The sequence below is a fragment of the Cinclus cinclus genome, chromosome 4, assembly GCF_963662255.1.
Source record: "Cinclus cinclus chromosome 4, bCinCin1.1, whole genome shotgun sequence".
Classification (NCBI taxonomy): Eukaryota; Metazoa; Chordata; class Aves; order Passeriformes; family Cinclidae; genus Cinclus; species Cinclus cinclus.
This window is the reverse complement of record NC_085049.1, coordinates 27,510,947-27,528,168: the sequence shown is the minus strand read 5'-3', so window position 1 is coordinate 27,528,168 and position 17,222 is coordinate 27,510,947. Positions and strand designations below refer to the sequence as shown.

Genomic DNA, 17,222 nt, shown 5'->3' with positions numbered 1-17,222 from the left:
CCCCCTTCTGTTTTGAATCTGCTCAATTTAAAAATGCATTTGTTTGCTCTCCTAAATTATGAAAATGGGTCCAGGTTTCTTTAAGATCTTGTGTGCAGCTGGTGGCTGGCAGCTCTCCAGCCCTTGAAGCACTTGAGGATTCAGGGAGGAAAGTTCGCCAAGGCTGGGGTAAGAAAAGCTGCCTGGATGAGTAATGACACTTCAGAGCACGCTCAGGTTTCAGGAGTGTACAATGCCCCTAAGCTGTCTGTTTTCACAACTTCCAGGCAGCAGCCTGCAGCTCTGGGACTGAGCACTGGGGCAAAGAATGGAGAGGCCCCTTCTAGAAGAAAATGAAGGGGAAAAATTTGTTCTACATGGATGCAGGGCTCTCTATGGGCAGAGCTCAGGCAATCTCATCTCAGGAACAGAAAGGCTGGGGAAAGGGAAGCTGTAGCACTATCTGCTTGCTGGTTTTGGCAGCTGTCTTGGTTCAGAAAGGGGAAATTTTGCCTCTTTATAATCACTGATACATTATGTGTGTACAGACTTGGTATTCTGGATACTTAAACCACACATTTCATACAGATCATTTAGATTTGTATTGAAAGTGAGAGAATTCATACAAACACTAGATCTCTGTGTAACATATATGATTTATCTATGATCTATGACCACAGGCTCTCAAATAATTTTTTCTTCCTCTGTAGGATAAATTGTACATTCTTAGAAAAAAATTTTAAGGACACAGATTGACATTGTAATCTCTACATGAGAGCTGGGTGGTATCAGAAAATGGCAGGGAACTTTGGGGGGGTGGTTGAGACATCACTTTAGAATGAGCATTTATTTAACAAATCTTTTCCTATCACATCTTTACATGATACTATGTAAACATCATGTATTCTGAGCATGGGTGTGATATCTCTAATAGAAAGCACATTGATGGGTTTTGGTGTTCTTTTCCCACCCCTTTATCTTTTGTCAGGATATCTAGGGTCCTTAGGACTTAATCCAGCTGTACAGGCCTGTAAAGAGACTGGGAGAAAGCTATAGAAACACAGTTTCTAGAATCTCTAAATATCTCATAAACAGCTTTTTCTTCCTGTGAGAAATGAATTATTATGTTTAAAAGATCCAGGGTCTGTTAGACTACAGGGCTCAGATTCAATTTTTTACCATAGATTTGTCAGCTCTCTATGAGACTTTTAATATTTGAGGTTTCTGAGACCTTCCTCTGAGCAATTTCAGGAGTCTTTTTTCTTTTCCTCTTGCAAAATACGAAGTTTCTCTGGCTCATTTTTGCGGAGCAAAAGCTTGGAAATTATCCCAAAGTACTGTAAAGGCATGAAATGCAGAAAAGAAAGAAAGTGACCCTCAAAATTAAGTAAGAACTGTATTTTAATCCAGTTCAGTGACAGAATGGCCAGTCACAAATGTACTTCATGAGCTTTTCCTAAGGTGAACAGTCTCTTCTACTCATAGGTGGACCTTTCATATTTTGAAAGCTGATGCTGTTGCAGATACAGGATCTTCTGTCCAAATTCTATTTTTCCTGGGACAGGAACACAATGAGCATTAAGTAGTATTTGCTCTAGGAGTGAAAATGCCAATTTGAGAGGAAAGAAAAGAAACACTTTTTGGAAATAGCTGAAAAGAATGAAAAAAAACTATAAAAGCAGCTGTTGGAAACTGCTCAGAGGTTAGGAATGCTAGAAATAATCCAGCTGAGATGGATTAACGGGAAGAGTGCAGGTGACACAGTGAAAGATGCACAATAAATTATGTTTATCATTCATCTTTGCTGTTCTTCATGTGGGCGCTATCAATAACTATCTGTCCATGTTTGAAAAGGTGTGTCTGGGTCTGAATGACAGAGAAATGATGTGTACAATTTATTTATGTCCTTTAATTGCTATAAAATCAGTCTGTGGGAAAAGAAAGCTGAAAGGTCTCCTGCCAAATACTGCATGAACTGTGAAATGTTTTCAAGCTGAGCCAAAAAATGCATCTAACAAGTGTAGAGCAAGTGAAATACTTTCTTTTCCATCTTTAGAATGAGCATTGAGTGTTTAAATACCTGTCAATCCACAGCTTGGTAGCGGAAAAGGAAAGAATTTGGTTTATTAGTTTTTGGGTGGGTTTTTTCTCTGTCACTATGGATACTGGAGTATACTTTGCCTTGCAACCCAGGGAAATGACTTTGTTCAAATTGTGTTGGTCTGTGTAGTATTCCCCCAGCTTTTGTTCATTCCTGCACTGTTAACTTTAGTCCTGGGGCAGTGGACACTGTGGCACGGGTTAGACACTGCAGCATGAGAGCTGCTTTTGTTTCAAAGGGGTGTTGCCTGGCATGCAGCTCCAGACACTGCCAATCAACCTTTTAGAAGGCATCTTTCAGCTAAAATCACCTGATGTCACACGGTGCCACAAGCTGGGCAGTTTTTAATGGCCTGAGCAGGAGATCTTTGTGATTCAAAGAGCTCTTTAGAAAGAAAAGCTTGCATGGGCTTAAAATCAAGGCTTCCTTTTTCCAGATCTCAAAAGCTTGTTGTGGATCTGACCAATACCAGCAATTGCCTCTGTCTCTGCCAGAAACCACAGCTGTATCAACAACACAAAGTGGTCATTGTTATCAAAGGCAGATCTGAAAGAATTGGAGTAGACACTTTAAATGTGGTCATCCCCAGCAAAAGGTAATTAATCATCAGGAAGAACACTTTACCGTGTGCTACACAAACAAATCCAGGATTGCAAATATTGGCCTCACAGGTTTCTCCCTTTTTGCCCGGTGATTACGGAAAAGAAGAAACCCAAGGATGAAGTTTGGATGTCAGACAATAGTGCTGTCTCTTCAGATCATCTCAATACTCATTTCTTCACCTGCCACATTGGTGTGAGTCAGTGAGGGTCCCCAGAGAGCTGGTGGAGCTTGGCATCCTCGTGGTGGGATTTGCAGCAGTGCTGTGTGAAGTAATGGGACAATGCTTGGAAGCTCCTGTGCCTGCTAAATGTTGTAAACCAGATCTGTAATCCATCATAAGTAAATCCAGATGTGACACGGTGTCAGAAATCCGAAGGTGTTTGTAAAACAAATCCTACTGTGGCAGAGCTTATAAAAAAATTTTTAAAGATACATATTCAAACAGTCTTAAAATGCCAAATGCCAGCATATTTTGAGCAGTTTGGTTAGTGCAGGGACCACAGGACTTCCTGGCATTAAACTGCAGCAGGATGTTTGATTCAATGGTGTTTTTCAGAAATCATGCAGTATCCTAAACCCAAAGAGGGAGTCAGCTTTGGGGCTTTTGATCACATATGCTTGCCTTTGGAGTGGAAGCAACCAGGCTGAACAGCCAGTGTGTCCCTCTGTAGAAGCTGTTGCAACTTGTCAAGGTGTCTTTTAGAGCAAGTCAAGCTGGTCTTGGAGCAAGTTTTCCCAGGAGAGGAAGAAGGGTTTCTATGTAGTTGCAGCTGTTGTGTTCAGTTTCTCTATTGGCCACCTGTGTTCAAGGTGGCTACCAAGAAGCAGCAGCTTCACAGGGTGCTGTGTGGTGGGAAGGCCACCACAAATGTCCCAGGTTGCTGCAGTATCATTGTTCTGACCAAGGGAATACTTCCCCAGAGAGATCTGTGTGCCAGTCCCTATCCAAATCAGCCCTTTCGGGAAGGGTCTGATGGTTCTTGTGTACCTCAGTACTTTTTAGCCTCTGTACTACTGACATCTCAGTCTCAACTGCGAGCAACATGCAGCTCAACCGTGTTCCCTGCAGAAGGCTGAATGAACCCATGAAAATGTGCTCAGCAACTTGAAACTGTTCTTCAAAGACCTGCAGCATTTTAAAGATCACTCATGAAACCTAAAGCTTTAATAAGTGGTGCCTGTGTCCTGTTTGAAGAGCTGGACTGGACCTGTATCCATGACACTTGCCAGAGCACACTGCAGTCACGTGGCTGCTGGCCAAAGAGTGCACAGACACACAGGTGGCATAAAAGGGATTTATCAAACTGGATTCTTTTGCAAGGCTCAGCAGCCTGGTGTGAATCAGCAGTCCCTTAGTGCTTGTTGCAGTGCCAAATGCAAGAGAAAGAGATCTTAGGCTTGAGTCACCACCCCAAAGGGCCGTGCTTCTCCTGGGCTCCTGGCAACCTGCAACTCCTTGAGAGTACCTGCAGAGCAAGTCTGGCATTTGAAAAAGATACCTCAGTGATATGTCCTCTGTGTCCAGCCCTGAACTGCTCTGCCTACAAAGGAGGCTCACAGACCTCAGCTCTGCCAGTACTGTTCCCTGGAAAGGTCTTTCCCAGTGAGAAACATTTGGGAGCAGAGATCACTGGGTTTCACCCTGGAGGCGTTGAGTCATGCACAGATGGAAGGGTGGAAGGGGAAGTTATCTTTGCTTCCCACTGCCTGGTGTGTACAATTTCAGACTTAACACAGCTCTCTGTCTTTGACTTCCACTCACTGGAGCTCAGCCACCTCCCTCCCACTCAATCTCTCACGTACCATGTGTACTCGCTGGGACTCGAGAGCTGGACTGAGGGAAGAACAAGCCACCATAAATATAGTAGGAGACAGCTTGCCATAATATCTCACCATGCCATAAATAACCACATACTTCAGCTGCTCACTGTTCCTCTGTGGAGCTACCTGGACTAAGAGATGTTTTCCATAGGTTTTCACATGCTGTCTATAAATTTAGGTCCCATATTTAGGCAGAAAATTTGGATATGCCTTCAAAACAGAGGATTGGTGACAGATGTAAAACTTCTAACACTTCCGCATTCGCCCTCTCCTCAAAGAGGAACAGTGGGTGGTGATAATGCCCCACTGCTGTGCACAAGCGATGAAAGGTGCAGTTCTTTCAGCTTTCACCATGCTGCTGCTGCTATTACCAGGTCTATTATCAGTCAGAAATTGAGGAGTGGAAAATATGCTCTGCAGTAATGGAGAGGAAGAGTAGCCCCTGTTCTTGTATCTGTTAACATGACCCGAAAGGTATGAGTAGCACAGCTTTGAAGGAGATGGTTTTTAAAGGATCTCATTAGCTTGGAGTACACTTCTAAGATGACACATTCACTTTTGTTGCAATTCCTTTCAAGATTAGTTTGTACTAAGGATACAACAAAAATCATCTACTTTGCTATTATTCCCACGTTTTTTCTGGGTGTTTTTTTTAATGTTTTTGTTTCTTGCTAGCTCCATGCTTTCTTATTATTTTAGTTTTGCTTCTCTCAGATTCATTACCTACCTTGCATTTATGATAGACACAGCAAGGTGTGAGCTTGATGATGATGGCAGGCACAGCTGGAGAGCAGCAACAGAGAGGCAGCCTGGAGGAGTGAATGCAGGAAGGGGGATACACTCACATGTTCCCAAACAAGGGTGTGGAACTGTAGATTTTTTCCCATTTGAAGGCTTAAAGCTACCAGTCTGTAACACAACCTTTGAAAGGTCTTCCTCTGTTTTTACAGAGTATCCCCTTAAAAAAGATAGTCTTCTGGGAATGAAGAGAGATTAAACTGTCCCCATTTTGTGAAGAGACTTTCTCAGAACACACACCTTTCCCAAAATTCTCAGGTTAAGCAGATTCCAGCTTCTCCCCTGGGATCTCCTTGTCTCCAAAAAGTGTCGTATGTTTAACAATGTTTGTTGCCTGATTACTTTGTGCTGTCACACTGATGTTCCAGCAACTACGGTTTTGTTCTGCTAGCCTGAACTTAGATGATGGAAGCCAGCCAGCTGTCCCCCAGCCACAGCACTCAGCTCAGCATGCCCTAGTGATACAGCACAGGGATGCACATCCACCAAACTTAACTGGAGTGGGGAGGGGAGGGAAAGCAGCCTTCAACTCTCAGAGCAAACTCAAGTCCACACCCATCAAACCCCTTCCCTCTCAAGGCAGCAATAAACCCAGCTTGCTGAATATAAATTCTCCCATGGAGTCTAATGGGAGCCAGCTGGGCATCCTTCTCTCTACCCACGTGGCTCCTCCATGCTGCACCAGTCTCCTTCCTCTCCCTCCTCTCCTTTACTGGAGGCTGGTAAAACAAAATGATGTTATATATACAGGATTTACAGCAGCTAGCCTTCTCCCTCTCTTGACACATAAAAATGCTTCCAGACCCAGAGCAGATGAATAACTGGTGCCCTGTGGCAAGCTCTGCCATGGCTAACTGCATATCCTGCCAGAGAGCTGTGGGAGAATTAACTCATTTCTCCAAGGAAATGCTGTGGGCTTAGAAGATGCTGTGTTTGTCTGATATTTTCCATCAGGACATTGGAGCAGCAGATCTCTGATTCAGTAGAACCCCTCTCTTGTCATAAGAGTATGGGCTGGGTTCATCTTTTGGAATTCATTGCTTCTGAAGCTGAAAAACAGGGTCAGAAATGTGGGAACGCTCCAAGTAATCAGAGAGATCAATCAGGGAACAGTTGATTTTTAGGAAGCACCCCTCATTCCCTGCCTGACCAGCCTTTGTCCTTGGTTGTGCTTTGTCTTCCAGCACTCTCTCCAAGTGTTGCCACGCCACAGTGGCCCTGCTGTACCCCTTCACCTGGCAGCACACCTACATCCCCGTGCTGCCGCCTTCCATGATCGACATCGTGTGCTCGCCCACCCCTTTCCTCATCGGCCTGCTCTCCAGCTCCCTGCCCCGCCTGAAGGAGCTGCCTGTGGAGGAGGTGAGCCCTGCATCCACACCCTGCCCTGCTCCGGGTTGTTTCCTGTGCACTGAGCTGTTTTCTGGCAGCCAGGGAGAAGAGCTCTCATCCTCTGGCTGCTGTCGGTGTGGGATAAGGGCAGAGGTGGATGTTCTCCCAGTCTGTGCTCTGCCTTGGCCACAGCTTGGGAAGGCAGGGGGCTGGAATCTCCCACTGTGGGGCTGCTGATGGTTTTATTACAGTTTATACTGGTTTTTGCATAGTGCTGTCTAGGGGCTGCATGCAGATCCTGTCAGTCTTAAGTGTGATTGCTACCGCCTGGCCGGGATAGCTACCCCTCAGGTTAACACATCATAGCAATAAATAATTAAGAATTGGATTCCTAGTGCACAAGGGTGAGCACAGCAAGGCTGAACGTGCTGAGGGAGGGATTTCTCTCCCTGCCTCCCAGGAGACAGCAGTGCAGCACACAGGGAGAAAGGATGGAGCTCTGACCCCGCTGTGTAGTGAGGAGCAGTGGGCCAGGCCTGGAGCACAGCCTGCTGTTGTCCAAGCTGAGCTGTGGTTTCCAGTGACATCCCCAGAAAGCCACAACAAGGGATCTGCTCCTGGGTCATGCTGGGTGCCTCCTCCAGCTGCAGTGGTGGGTAGGAGGAGCAGGGAAGTGTTTCCTCCAAAGCAGTTACAGATTAAGATAAACTCTGATGATGGAAATAATTACTTCCCCTTTTAATTCTTGCTCTTTATTCTTAGGTCCTCGTCGTTGACCTTGTAAATAATCGGTTTCTGAGACAGGTGAGCAGAGCTAATTCATATCCTTTTCTCCCTTTTTTCCTCCATAACTTACCTCCATCTGTGTTTGCTGACCTGCCTGGCTGGATGGATCACTTTCTCCCTGCTCAAAAACCGAGGCAGGGCTTGCAGTCAGCAGCATTATAGGGGTTGCTGTGTATATATGTAACATCAGCATCCAAAAACACAGCTGTTGAGGACTAAATCATTGGGAATTACCTTTCTCCTTTTTTTTTTTTTTAAGAGGGAAAACGCTGGCACGTGAGCACTATGGGTCCTTAAGTGTCATTCTGTAAGGCAGAGGACAGAGCTGGAAACTTCTGGCTCAACACTGTCTGCTGGGGAGCAGTGTGGGTTCTTCCAGCTAGTGTCTGTCAGTCCATCTCCCATCACGTGCTCTGCCCTGAGTGGGAAGGGAGCCTTGATGATTTTTTGAAATCCTTACTGCTTCGGGAGCTTGTGGTTCCTCGCTCCGATCCTTGCACTGGATGGGTCAGAAGCAGGAGGGTGGTACATGGCAGCCTGTGTGTTGCTCTGCAGGCAATATTGCCTGCTGATTTTCACTTCCCTTTGTTGTGGAGAGGAGGAGTGGGAAGGGGAGGAGGAAGGGAAGAGGGTAAATGAGCAAACATACTCCTGGCCCAGGAAGCTCTTTATTCCCAGAGCTCTTTGGCAGATCGCGGAGCAGCGCTGGCAGCGCCCGGTCTCAGCCCCGTGACTAAGATGGGATGAGAAGATGGGATGAGTGCTCCTCCTGCTGCAGGGAGCAGCGTGTGGGTGAAGGCCAAGCCCTCCCACAGTCCTCACTTGCCAGCTGCCTTAGCTCTGGGGTAATGCTTTACCTTGCACCTCTCTTCAGGAGGCTTAAGCTGAATCAGCCGACTCAGCCAGGACTGGTGGGAGCTCTACACAGTCACTGGCAGCTCCTTGGCTCCATTGCTCCCTGGGAATTCCTTATGCCTGTGTGAGGGGATTGGTGCCTGAGCAGGGGCTCTGCTCACCTGGCCACATGCCAGCATTGTTCACACTCCTCCTCTTCATGGCTTGTGGGCAGATGGTGGGGCCACAGGTGAGCCCTGCCCAGTAGCCTTTCGGGTCAGACATGTAAAATTCCTCCAGAATAGGGGACTATTTAGGGAAAGACACCCCTTTTCTCCTTCCTCTCGTGCTTCTCAATAGTACTGCGCTGGCTGGTGCTGGGAATGTGCCAAGCATATTATGCCTTCTCCCTCTCCTCACAGTTCATTTCTAGTGCTCCCCCTGCTGTGCTGGGGACTGGGTAGGAGATGTTTTTGTCCCGGTCCCCAGTCCCTGACGAAGTGGCCCTGTCTTACAGATGGAAGATGAGGACTCCATCCTGCCCCGCAAGCTGCAGGCCGCCCTAGAGCACATTTTGGAGCAGAGGAATGAGCTGGCGAGCGATAAGGAGGAGGGTCCTGTCAATGGCAAGCAGGGTAAAGCACAGTGCCTTTCTGCTTAAAAACATGTCTTTTCCTGCCCCTTATTCATCTGTCACTTCTTAGAGGAGAACTAGGCTTGTAGTGATTTTAACACCACAGGTATTGGAGGTAGATCAGAATTTTGGTTAAGCTGTATGAAATATTCCAGTGCACAGGGGGCAGTTCTCTGTGTGAAGAGCAGCAGTACTTATCTCTTCCCAGCTCTGGCCATCCTTCCCTCACTATTCCAGGGAGCACCTGTACTCCTTTTCAGAGTGTTCAGGCTTCTTTCTGCCATGAGTAATGCAAGCTCCTCCAGGGGACAGCACCTGCAGAGCTGTAGCCCATGTGGCTCATGGGTGACTAGGCTGAGACAGCTGTCTTGGGGGAAAGGATGGGCATCTCCTTGGTACAGAGGAACCTGGAGAATGTGCTGGTTTTGGCTAAGACAGAGTTAATTTTCTCCATAGCTGGTATGGGGCTGGGTCTTGGATTTGTGCTGGAAATGGTGTTGATAATACAGGGATGTTTTAGCTGTTGCTAAGCAGAGCTCACACTGAGCCATCACCTTTCTGCCTCTCATCCCACCCCACCAGTGAGAGGGCTGAGGGTACACAAGGAGTGGGGAGGGGACGTAGTCAGGACAGCTGACCCCAGATGACCAGAGAGATGTTCCACATGGGGAAGTGGGGGGTCATTTGGAAATAGGGCATTTTGTCTTTCCAAGGTATGTGTGCTGGAGCCGTGCTTTCCTGGGGAGGGCTGAACACCTGCCCACGGGAGCTGCTGACTAAGTCAATTATTTTGCTTAGCTTGTGTGCACAGTTTTAGATTCATCCATTAAACTCTCTTTATCTTAGCCCGTAAGTTTTCTCACTTTTACTCTTCTGATTCTCTCCCCCATCTCACCAGAGAGAAGTGAGCACCAAAACAAAACTTGGTATCTTTCAAAGTAGCAGCAATTTGGTCTACTTCCATGACAAGCACTTCCTAGGATGCTCTCTCTTGAGCAGCTTTTTCTCCTCAGGCTGGATCTGAAAAAAGCCAGGAAATTTTTACCCAGAGATTTTCCTAGCACATTCTTACAGCACTGTCCTCACCACTGCCTCTTTATTTTTCCCTTAGAAACCAGCCCTTTGAATGAAGTGGTGTCTGAAGCTTTTGTCCGTTTCTTTGTGGAGATTGTGGGCCACTATTCCCTGTTCCTGACCCCCACAGAGCGAGAGGAGCGGACCCTGCAGCGCGAGGCTTTTCGCAAATCCGTCTCTTCCAAGAGCCTCCGACGCTTCCTGGAGGTCTTCATGGAGACACAGATGTTTGGGGGCTTCATCCAGGAGCGGGAGCTGCGGAAGCAGGGGGTCAGAGGTAAGGGGCTCCCACTGGGCTCTGCTCTGCTGGTGGAAACTGCTGTTGCTCCTACAAGAGCAGGGAGATGCTTCCCAACCACCACCTTCATCCCCAGTTCTGTGGCTGGAGGCTGCAGTGTCTGTAGGGGAACACCAGAAGGGAATTTGGTGGTTTCTTGATGGGGTTTGGATTACAGGAATCTTTCACGCTTGCAGTATCCTCCATGTGTATGCCTCTTCCATTCCAGATTGAATTCCACTGCAGGAATGACGTTGATTCTTGCAGTCCCTCATGTCCTCCTCTTGTGTCTAGAGGAAAAACGGGCTGGATTGGTCATGGGTTTTTGTCTAGTAGAAAGCTTGGATGCTTGTCTCCTTCCCAGAGCTACTTCTGCAGTTTCACTCCTGTTATCCCACAGTCTCAAGGGCTCTACTGGCAGCTGAAATTTCTTATCCCTGCTGCTACTCAGTGCTGGCTTAGCAGCTTCCTCCTGAGCATTAATAAGCAGGGGATGTCTGAATAGGAGGCTGAGTAAAAGAGGTAAATTCTGCATGATGATTCCCCAGATGATGTCGCTCCCTGGGCTTAGCTGTGTTCGTAGCAGAATGAAGGGAGGTACATTCTGTACCCTGAGTGAGGTACAGCAGCTCAGTCAGCCTTGCAGTGAGGAGGGAGGGGGCAGACCACAGCTTCTTTGCCAAATCTGGCCTCAGCTGATGGAGGAGGTGGGGTGAGTTGTTCTCTCTCCTGTGCAGTAATGTGTGGGTAAGCTGAAACAGTACACTTTCAGGTGGGTATTCTTACTTGGATTTACACAAAATAGACACAAAATAGAAGCTGTTCATTTCTGTCTCCCTGCAGGTCTGTTTGAGGTACGGGCTCAGGAGTACCTGGAAACACTTCCCAGTGGTGAGCAGAGTGGAGTCAATAGGTTCCTGAAAGGACTAGGTAAGGAGCCAGCAAAACCTTTGGCTTCTCAGGAGGGCTGGGCTTCTTGTCACCTTCAGGTTGGGTAGCACAGAAGCTGCCCAAGGGTGACAAAGGCCTGTGATTATGTGTGGCATCCAGTGCCTGGCCATGTATCTCTGTGCTGGCACGCTGTCTGGAGGCTGGTGGAGAACCAAAGATTGGGCCATGAGCTGTATCCGCGTCTTCTAAAGGAGACAGGTGGGTCTGAGGAGGCAATGGAGCAACCACTGACTTGGGGATGGTGGATGCAGGTCCTGATGGGGTGATTTTCATTGCCTCCAGGTCTGCCCAGGAGTATTCAAAGATTGAATCTATTTTCCACTGTAAGGGGAGCTAGCCAAGAGCTCCAGACTGAGGTTAGAAGTCCTTGATAAGTCATTGGACACCGTAGCTGTTAGTCAGGTGTTAAGATCACATCCCTGGACCTCTTGTCTGTTCTTGGCCACTTAAGAGCAGCAGTGCCTGAGTGTGCCCTGGACAAATGGGCTCTGGAGGGTATGGCTGGGAGCTTGAAAGGTCCCAGCCTGCACCACTGCTTCCAGGGAATGGGCAGAGCTCTGTAGGCCCCTGCTGCCAGCTTTACAGAGCAGCTGGCTGTGGACAAGGAGCCAGGGACAGCAGCAGGGCCAGTACACCACATAGGACAGAGGTGGTGGGAAATGACACACGTTTTGTCTCTGACTGTGGGGAGTCCATTTCCTTTTCTCTGTGTTTTCAGGCAGCAAAATGAAATTCCTCCACAAAAAGTAAGAGCGAAGCACATCCTCATTCCACAGAAGAGAATGGCTTTACCATTTAGCAGCAATAAGTCAGACTCATCAACCATTCCCATTCAGCCTGCTCCCAGGAGCCAGCAGGCCATGGCCAGGACACACTGCACAGACCTGTGGTGCTGCAGGAGGATGGGATGGCTGCAGATTTCTGGATGTCTACAAGTAGCAAGCACTGGACCAAGCACTCTCTCTGAACTCTGCACTAGCACGTTGCAGGCATCCTGGTGGATTGGATATCTTAGCTAGTCAATTCTTTATTTGGTTGTATTTTTCTATTTATATTGAGGTTAGAACAGTTATTAACCGATGACTCTTGCCCTGCCTCCTCTCTGCCTGGTGCTGTAGGACGCTGAAGCAGGACTCCCATGGGACTGAGCAGGCAAAGCTCAGGCACAGAGGGGAAGAACAGAGATGTATGAAAGGTCTCTGCAAAGCAAGGACACTGAGGGCTGCAGGGATGATACGGACTGGCCAGGAGGAGTTTCCAAGCAAGGGAAAAGGGTGAGGGGGAACCACTAAACCTACTGAGGACTTGCTGGGCCAGCCAGCTCCCTGGGTGGCTATACCAGGGAGTCTTGGCACAAGGAGAGGCCCTTCCTCATGCAATGTAATTAAAAGCGAGTTGTGTAAAAGGCATGTGGATCCATGGTGATTTTGTGGAAAGGGTTGAGCTGTGTCTTCTCACCATCCCACCTAGCACCAAGCATGAGCCAGAGGGGACATCAAGCAGCTGGAGCCATGACTTGGCCAGGCCCTCATCTTCCCTGTGAGTCTCGATCTCTCACCTGGCAGCTGTCTGGGAACCCAAGGTAGAGCTCACCTGCAGGATCTTGTCTGGGAGCCCTGCTTCCCAAAGGGCTCTCTTCTCCTATCATGGGTGTTGCTCCTGGGAAGCACAGCAGGAAACAGGCAAGGGCAGAGTGTCTGCTGCTGCCTTCTGTGCTCCTGCCTGGGCAGGAGGTAGGGCCTCCTGCTCATCTCTCCTCGGTGAGGTTGAGTGGAGATTGAGGCCGGGTGAGGGCTTTTTTCCAGCTGGTGTGAAAGCTGTTAACACTTGCACTGCTTGTGAGGGCAAGAGCACTTGAAGCATTGAGTCTGCTCGGTGGAGGAGAGTCTCCTTCCCAGCTGCTGTGGGGTTGCAGGGTGAAAACTGCATGTGGGTATCTTTGCTACAGCTGTGCTATGCTGGACTGCACAGCACTCCCAGAAGCTTTGAAAATGATCCCTGTGCTCCTATGGTCCATGGGCTTTGCCAGGTGGGAGGACCTTTCTGACCAGCACTGGGGTTCAGAAGACCTCACCTCCGTTCCAGAGCAGAGCAGTGGGTCCAATGCTGTTCTGTGAATCTTTTGAAGCCATGCCACCAGGTAGGTTGGGCAAATGGCTCTGGGTGGCCCTGCTTGAGCAGGGGCATGGCCCAGGTGACCCCCATAGATCCCTTCCCACCTCAGCCTCTCTGTGCTTCTGTGGTGAGCACAGTAAATGCTGGACAGCTGTGGTGTCACACCAGGCAGGAAGCAGGCAGGCAGCACCTGCAGCTCTGTGCCCCCCCAGATTCTGTGCAGGGACAGAGGACCCCACAATAGAGGAACTCAGAAGCCAGCACCATCTACTCCCTGCCCCCACCCAAGGTCCCTCAGGGGTGACCAGGTGGAGGGTGGGGAGGCTGCCCCTTGGGTGTGCTGAACAAAACTGATGCCACTTCACTGTCACAGGAGGTGGTGGTGGCTCATTGAAGGGGGCTGCAGTGGGGTTCAAGGTGAATTAAATGCTGTGCTTCAGTTCTTGTTTTAGAAGGAGTTTTTAATAGAAACACTATGCAGCTTTGCAAAGTTGGGGTCACCCCCACAGCGGTAAAGGTGGCCAGGATGCCTGCAAAGCTCTGTGAGATGCTAAATAAAGCTGCTCAGCTCCAGCCTTCAGAAGCAGGTCTCCTACATGGTCCCACACTGCCAAGCCTGCTCCTGGGGAGTCCATATTCCTCTCTCCTTAAGTGATGTTTTCAACAGCATGGGACTTGGCCTTCCTTGGCAGGAGCCGTGGTAAGGAGCAGGGAGGGAACCCAGGCTGCCCAAGGCTCAGCTTGAATTGGTGTGTGAGCATGCTGAGATACTGGCAGCTTTTGCTACAATATCCTAATGGCTCAGATTTAAAAGGGTTATGAAATAGCCCTGTTTGCCTCATTGGGGAGCTCCAAAGGGGCTCTGCACAGGGCTCCATGACCACTCTGTGTGTTTATTGGCTGCTCTCAGGAAAGTGGGAATCAAGCCTACACAGTGTACAAAATCCAAAGGGGGTGTTAAAAAGCAGCAGCATGAAAAGTACGATGAAAAAAAAATACAACTGTGTCATTAAGGATTTAAAGTGAAATTTGGACAGGAAGTGTTGATCTCCAGCTGCAGGACAACCTCTTCAGCTGTAGTTTGAGCTGTGCTGCTCTGAGATGAGCTTGACTCTCCATCTAAAGGCTCCGTATGCTTTGGAGGAAGCCACCTGTAAGGAAAAGCCATAAGACCATTTGTGCTGGCTCTGACCATGGGTCTGTGTGTCCTCCTATGGAGGCTGCCAGCAGCAGGTGACCAGAGAAGACTATGAACAGGGCACATACACTGGGGATGCCCTATATGCTACACACACACACTGTACTGTACACCAGCATTAAACTTGCCCACTCTACAGACCAGGGGTTTCCTGCACCACAGCTGGGTCTCTGTGTTTAGTAGCTTTGGATGAGTTTCTACTCCATGACCCTGTGCATATGGGTGTAGGCAAACATGGTGAGGCAAGAGGCCAACCTGGGATTTACCAAAGGGAACTGGGGAATCAGGACACTGGTTAAACATTAAAATCTTTGATCTCTGCTCCCTGAAAGTTCCTGCCTAATTAAACAGCTCTCACACACCAATGTGAGCAGCTCTGTGGGGCCCATGATGTGCAGAACTGTACTTGAAGACTCACAGACTACTGGCTAAATCCCTAACTCTGTATTCCTTGGTTTTCCAGCACAGGCTGTTGGTGTGCTGTGATAGCTCAGGACACCTGTGAAATCGCAGCCCTCCCAGAAACTTTTGGGAATGTCCATCATGCAGTTGTTGATTTTGTAGCTACTGCTGGCAGGACAGACAGGCAGCCCTGGGCAGTCAAGAAACCAGACCCAGCCCTGCACTGGGAAGTCAGACTTGGGCTTGGAATGTTGCAGGCAAGGGGGTGTGCTTGCACTTTGCTGCCAGTTGCCAGGAGACTTAGAACTCACCTCTCTGCCTGGAGACAGATTTCAGGTTGCAGGTGCCAGCAGGCAGCTTGCAGGTGTAGAGCCCCAGGCAGCCACCACAGTCAGAGGGCTTCTGGCAGGGCTGGGACTGGATGCTACGGCAGGAGTGCTACAGAGAGAAGGAAAGTGGTGGCTGCAATACCCGTGGCAGCCAGGACCAGCCCAGTCACAGCTGCATCATCACTCTGCAGTAGCAGGACAAGCAGCTTACCAGGGTCTAGAGCAGCAGCTTCATTGCAAGGAACTGGAGAAGCTGGGACCCAATGAAGTGCTTCCAGGGGCAGTTCATTATTTGTTTTGGCTGGAAGCACTCTAAGCTAGCCCCCACAACCACAACACACCCTCCAATGCCTCTGCTCTTTTGCTGTGGTGACACCTGCCCCAGCTGAGTGGTATTTGACAGAGTGTCACCCAGCATTTTGTGGTTAAGGCAAAGTCTACTTGTGCCACCTAAGCATGGTTTGGGTTTAATAAAGAAGAAGTTGGTTGTTTGTGGGATGCTGTGCTGAGCCTGTGGAGCAGATTTCCTATGGGCAGAGAACGGCTGTGCCTCCCTCAGGGCAGTGCTGAGAGGAGCTGTGCCCATCAGGGCAGCAGGGCATGGTGCTCCTATTGCAGAGCTTGGAGAGCTTTGTTAGCACTGCAGGAAGTGAACACCAGACTTTGGAGAGCACTGCAGGGGCTGGGGCTGGGGCTGGACTGTCCCTGCAGCTCTAAGGGTAGCACAAGGGGACAACAGCAGCCAGACCTGCACTCTCCTCCTGAGCTGTTCACCACCTGCTCTCACAGCCGTCCACTCTGCTCTGAGCTTTGCCAGGTACCATCTGGGGATCTGGAGGTGTCACTGCCCAGCTCCCTTCTCAGCACCCACACCCACACTCTGTTGAGGCCACGTTGTGACTGGCACCTTCACATGCATCTCCCTGATGTTTGCACGGCATGCTCAGCACCTGCTCCTGCTGTTCCCAGTTCTGTCTGATCCTGACTGGTGCCCTGCTCACCCTGGTCACCCTGCAACCTCCCAGCACAAACCTCGCTGTCTCAGGACAGGCTGTGCTTACCGTGTCACTGTTGAACTTCCCATAGTCCCTCAGGTGGTGGCTCAGTCTCGCCATCCTGCTGCGGGAGGGCTGCAGTGGGAGCCTCCAGGGCTTGCCAGGGGGAAGCTGCTCCCCACCGTCCAGCAGGGCTTTGGCCATGGCCTTGCTGGGGGACCTGGAGCTGGGCTGTGCCTCTCTCATCACTTTCCATGCATTGGCCAGAGAGTGGCTCCTCTCTGAGCCCTGCCCAGGTAGCTTGTCCCCTCCATCTCCAGGTGGCCAAGGGGCTTCTTCAGGGCCCCCAGCCCCTGTCTGCCTCTTCAGGTTGCCAGCCTGGCGCCCCAGTGCCCCAGATGGTGCCGGGGTAGAGCAGAGCAGCACCAGGAGGAGCGTGGTGACTATCAGTGCCTGGACATTCATCCCCAGATCCTGCCTTTGCTCAGGGTCCTCCTGCCTGGACAAAGCTGTTGGAGTCAGTAGCAGAGGTGGAAGCTCCTTTTCCCCCGACTCTGGATCCAGCCAAAGTAATTTTTATAGTGCAGGGACATACCTTGGGGGTACAGCCCTTTTCCCCCGCCCCTGCTGTGTCCCACCTCCCAGCTTGTGAGCAAACCCAGCTGCTTACGTGGGCCCCAGTCCCCCTCCCTTGTGTTCCCAAACATCCCAGCACCCTTCTGCCACAGCCACCCTGTCCCTGCTTGGGATACACACACGGGTGCACAGCACCTGAGCACAGAATCTTTCAGCTGGACCACAGCTGCAAGCAAGGTCTTGGTAAAGAGAGAGCTGATGGTAAATGTTTTGTGTGTCTGACAGAAAGGTGGTGGGCTCAGAGGGAAGGAGTTGCTACAAGCCTGGTGGAAGTAGTCTCAGGTAGAGGAAAGGCACGCAGTTAATGCCTCCGTCCATTGCAGTGGGAGCTCACTTGTTAAACAGCGGAGCCCACTC

General features: G+C 49.5%; 1 protein-coding gene across 1 annotated transcript in view; it reads left to right on the top strand.

Moving 5' to 3' along the window:
* Positions 1-12,597, top strand: part of DENND2A (DENN domain containing 2A) — a 35,542-nt gene extending 22,945 nt beyond the window's left edge. Inside the window, exons 14-19 of the mRNA XM_062491866.1 lie at positions 6,487-6,664; positions 7,397-7,438; positions 8,772-8,889; positions 10,000-10,239; positions 11,083-11,169; positions 11,909-12,597. Of these exons, the coding sequence (XP_062347850.1) occupies positions 6,487-6,664; positions 7,397-7,438; positions 8,772-8,889; positions 10,000-10,239; positions 11,083-11,169; positions 11,909-11,940 (697 nt within the window). The 3' untranslated portion in view covers positions 11,941-12,597. The remainder of the gene's footprint in view (positions 1-6,486; positions 6,665-7,396; positions 7,439-8,771; positions 8,890-9,999; positions 10,240-11,082; positions 11,170-11,908) is intronic.
* The last annotated feature ends 4,625 nt before the right edge of the window (positions 12,598-17,222 follow it).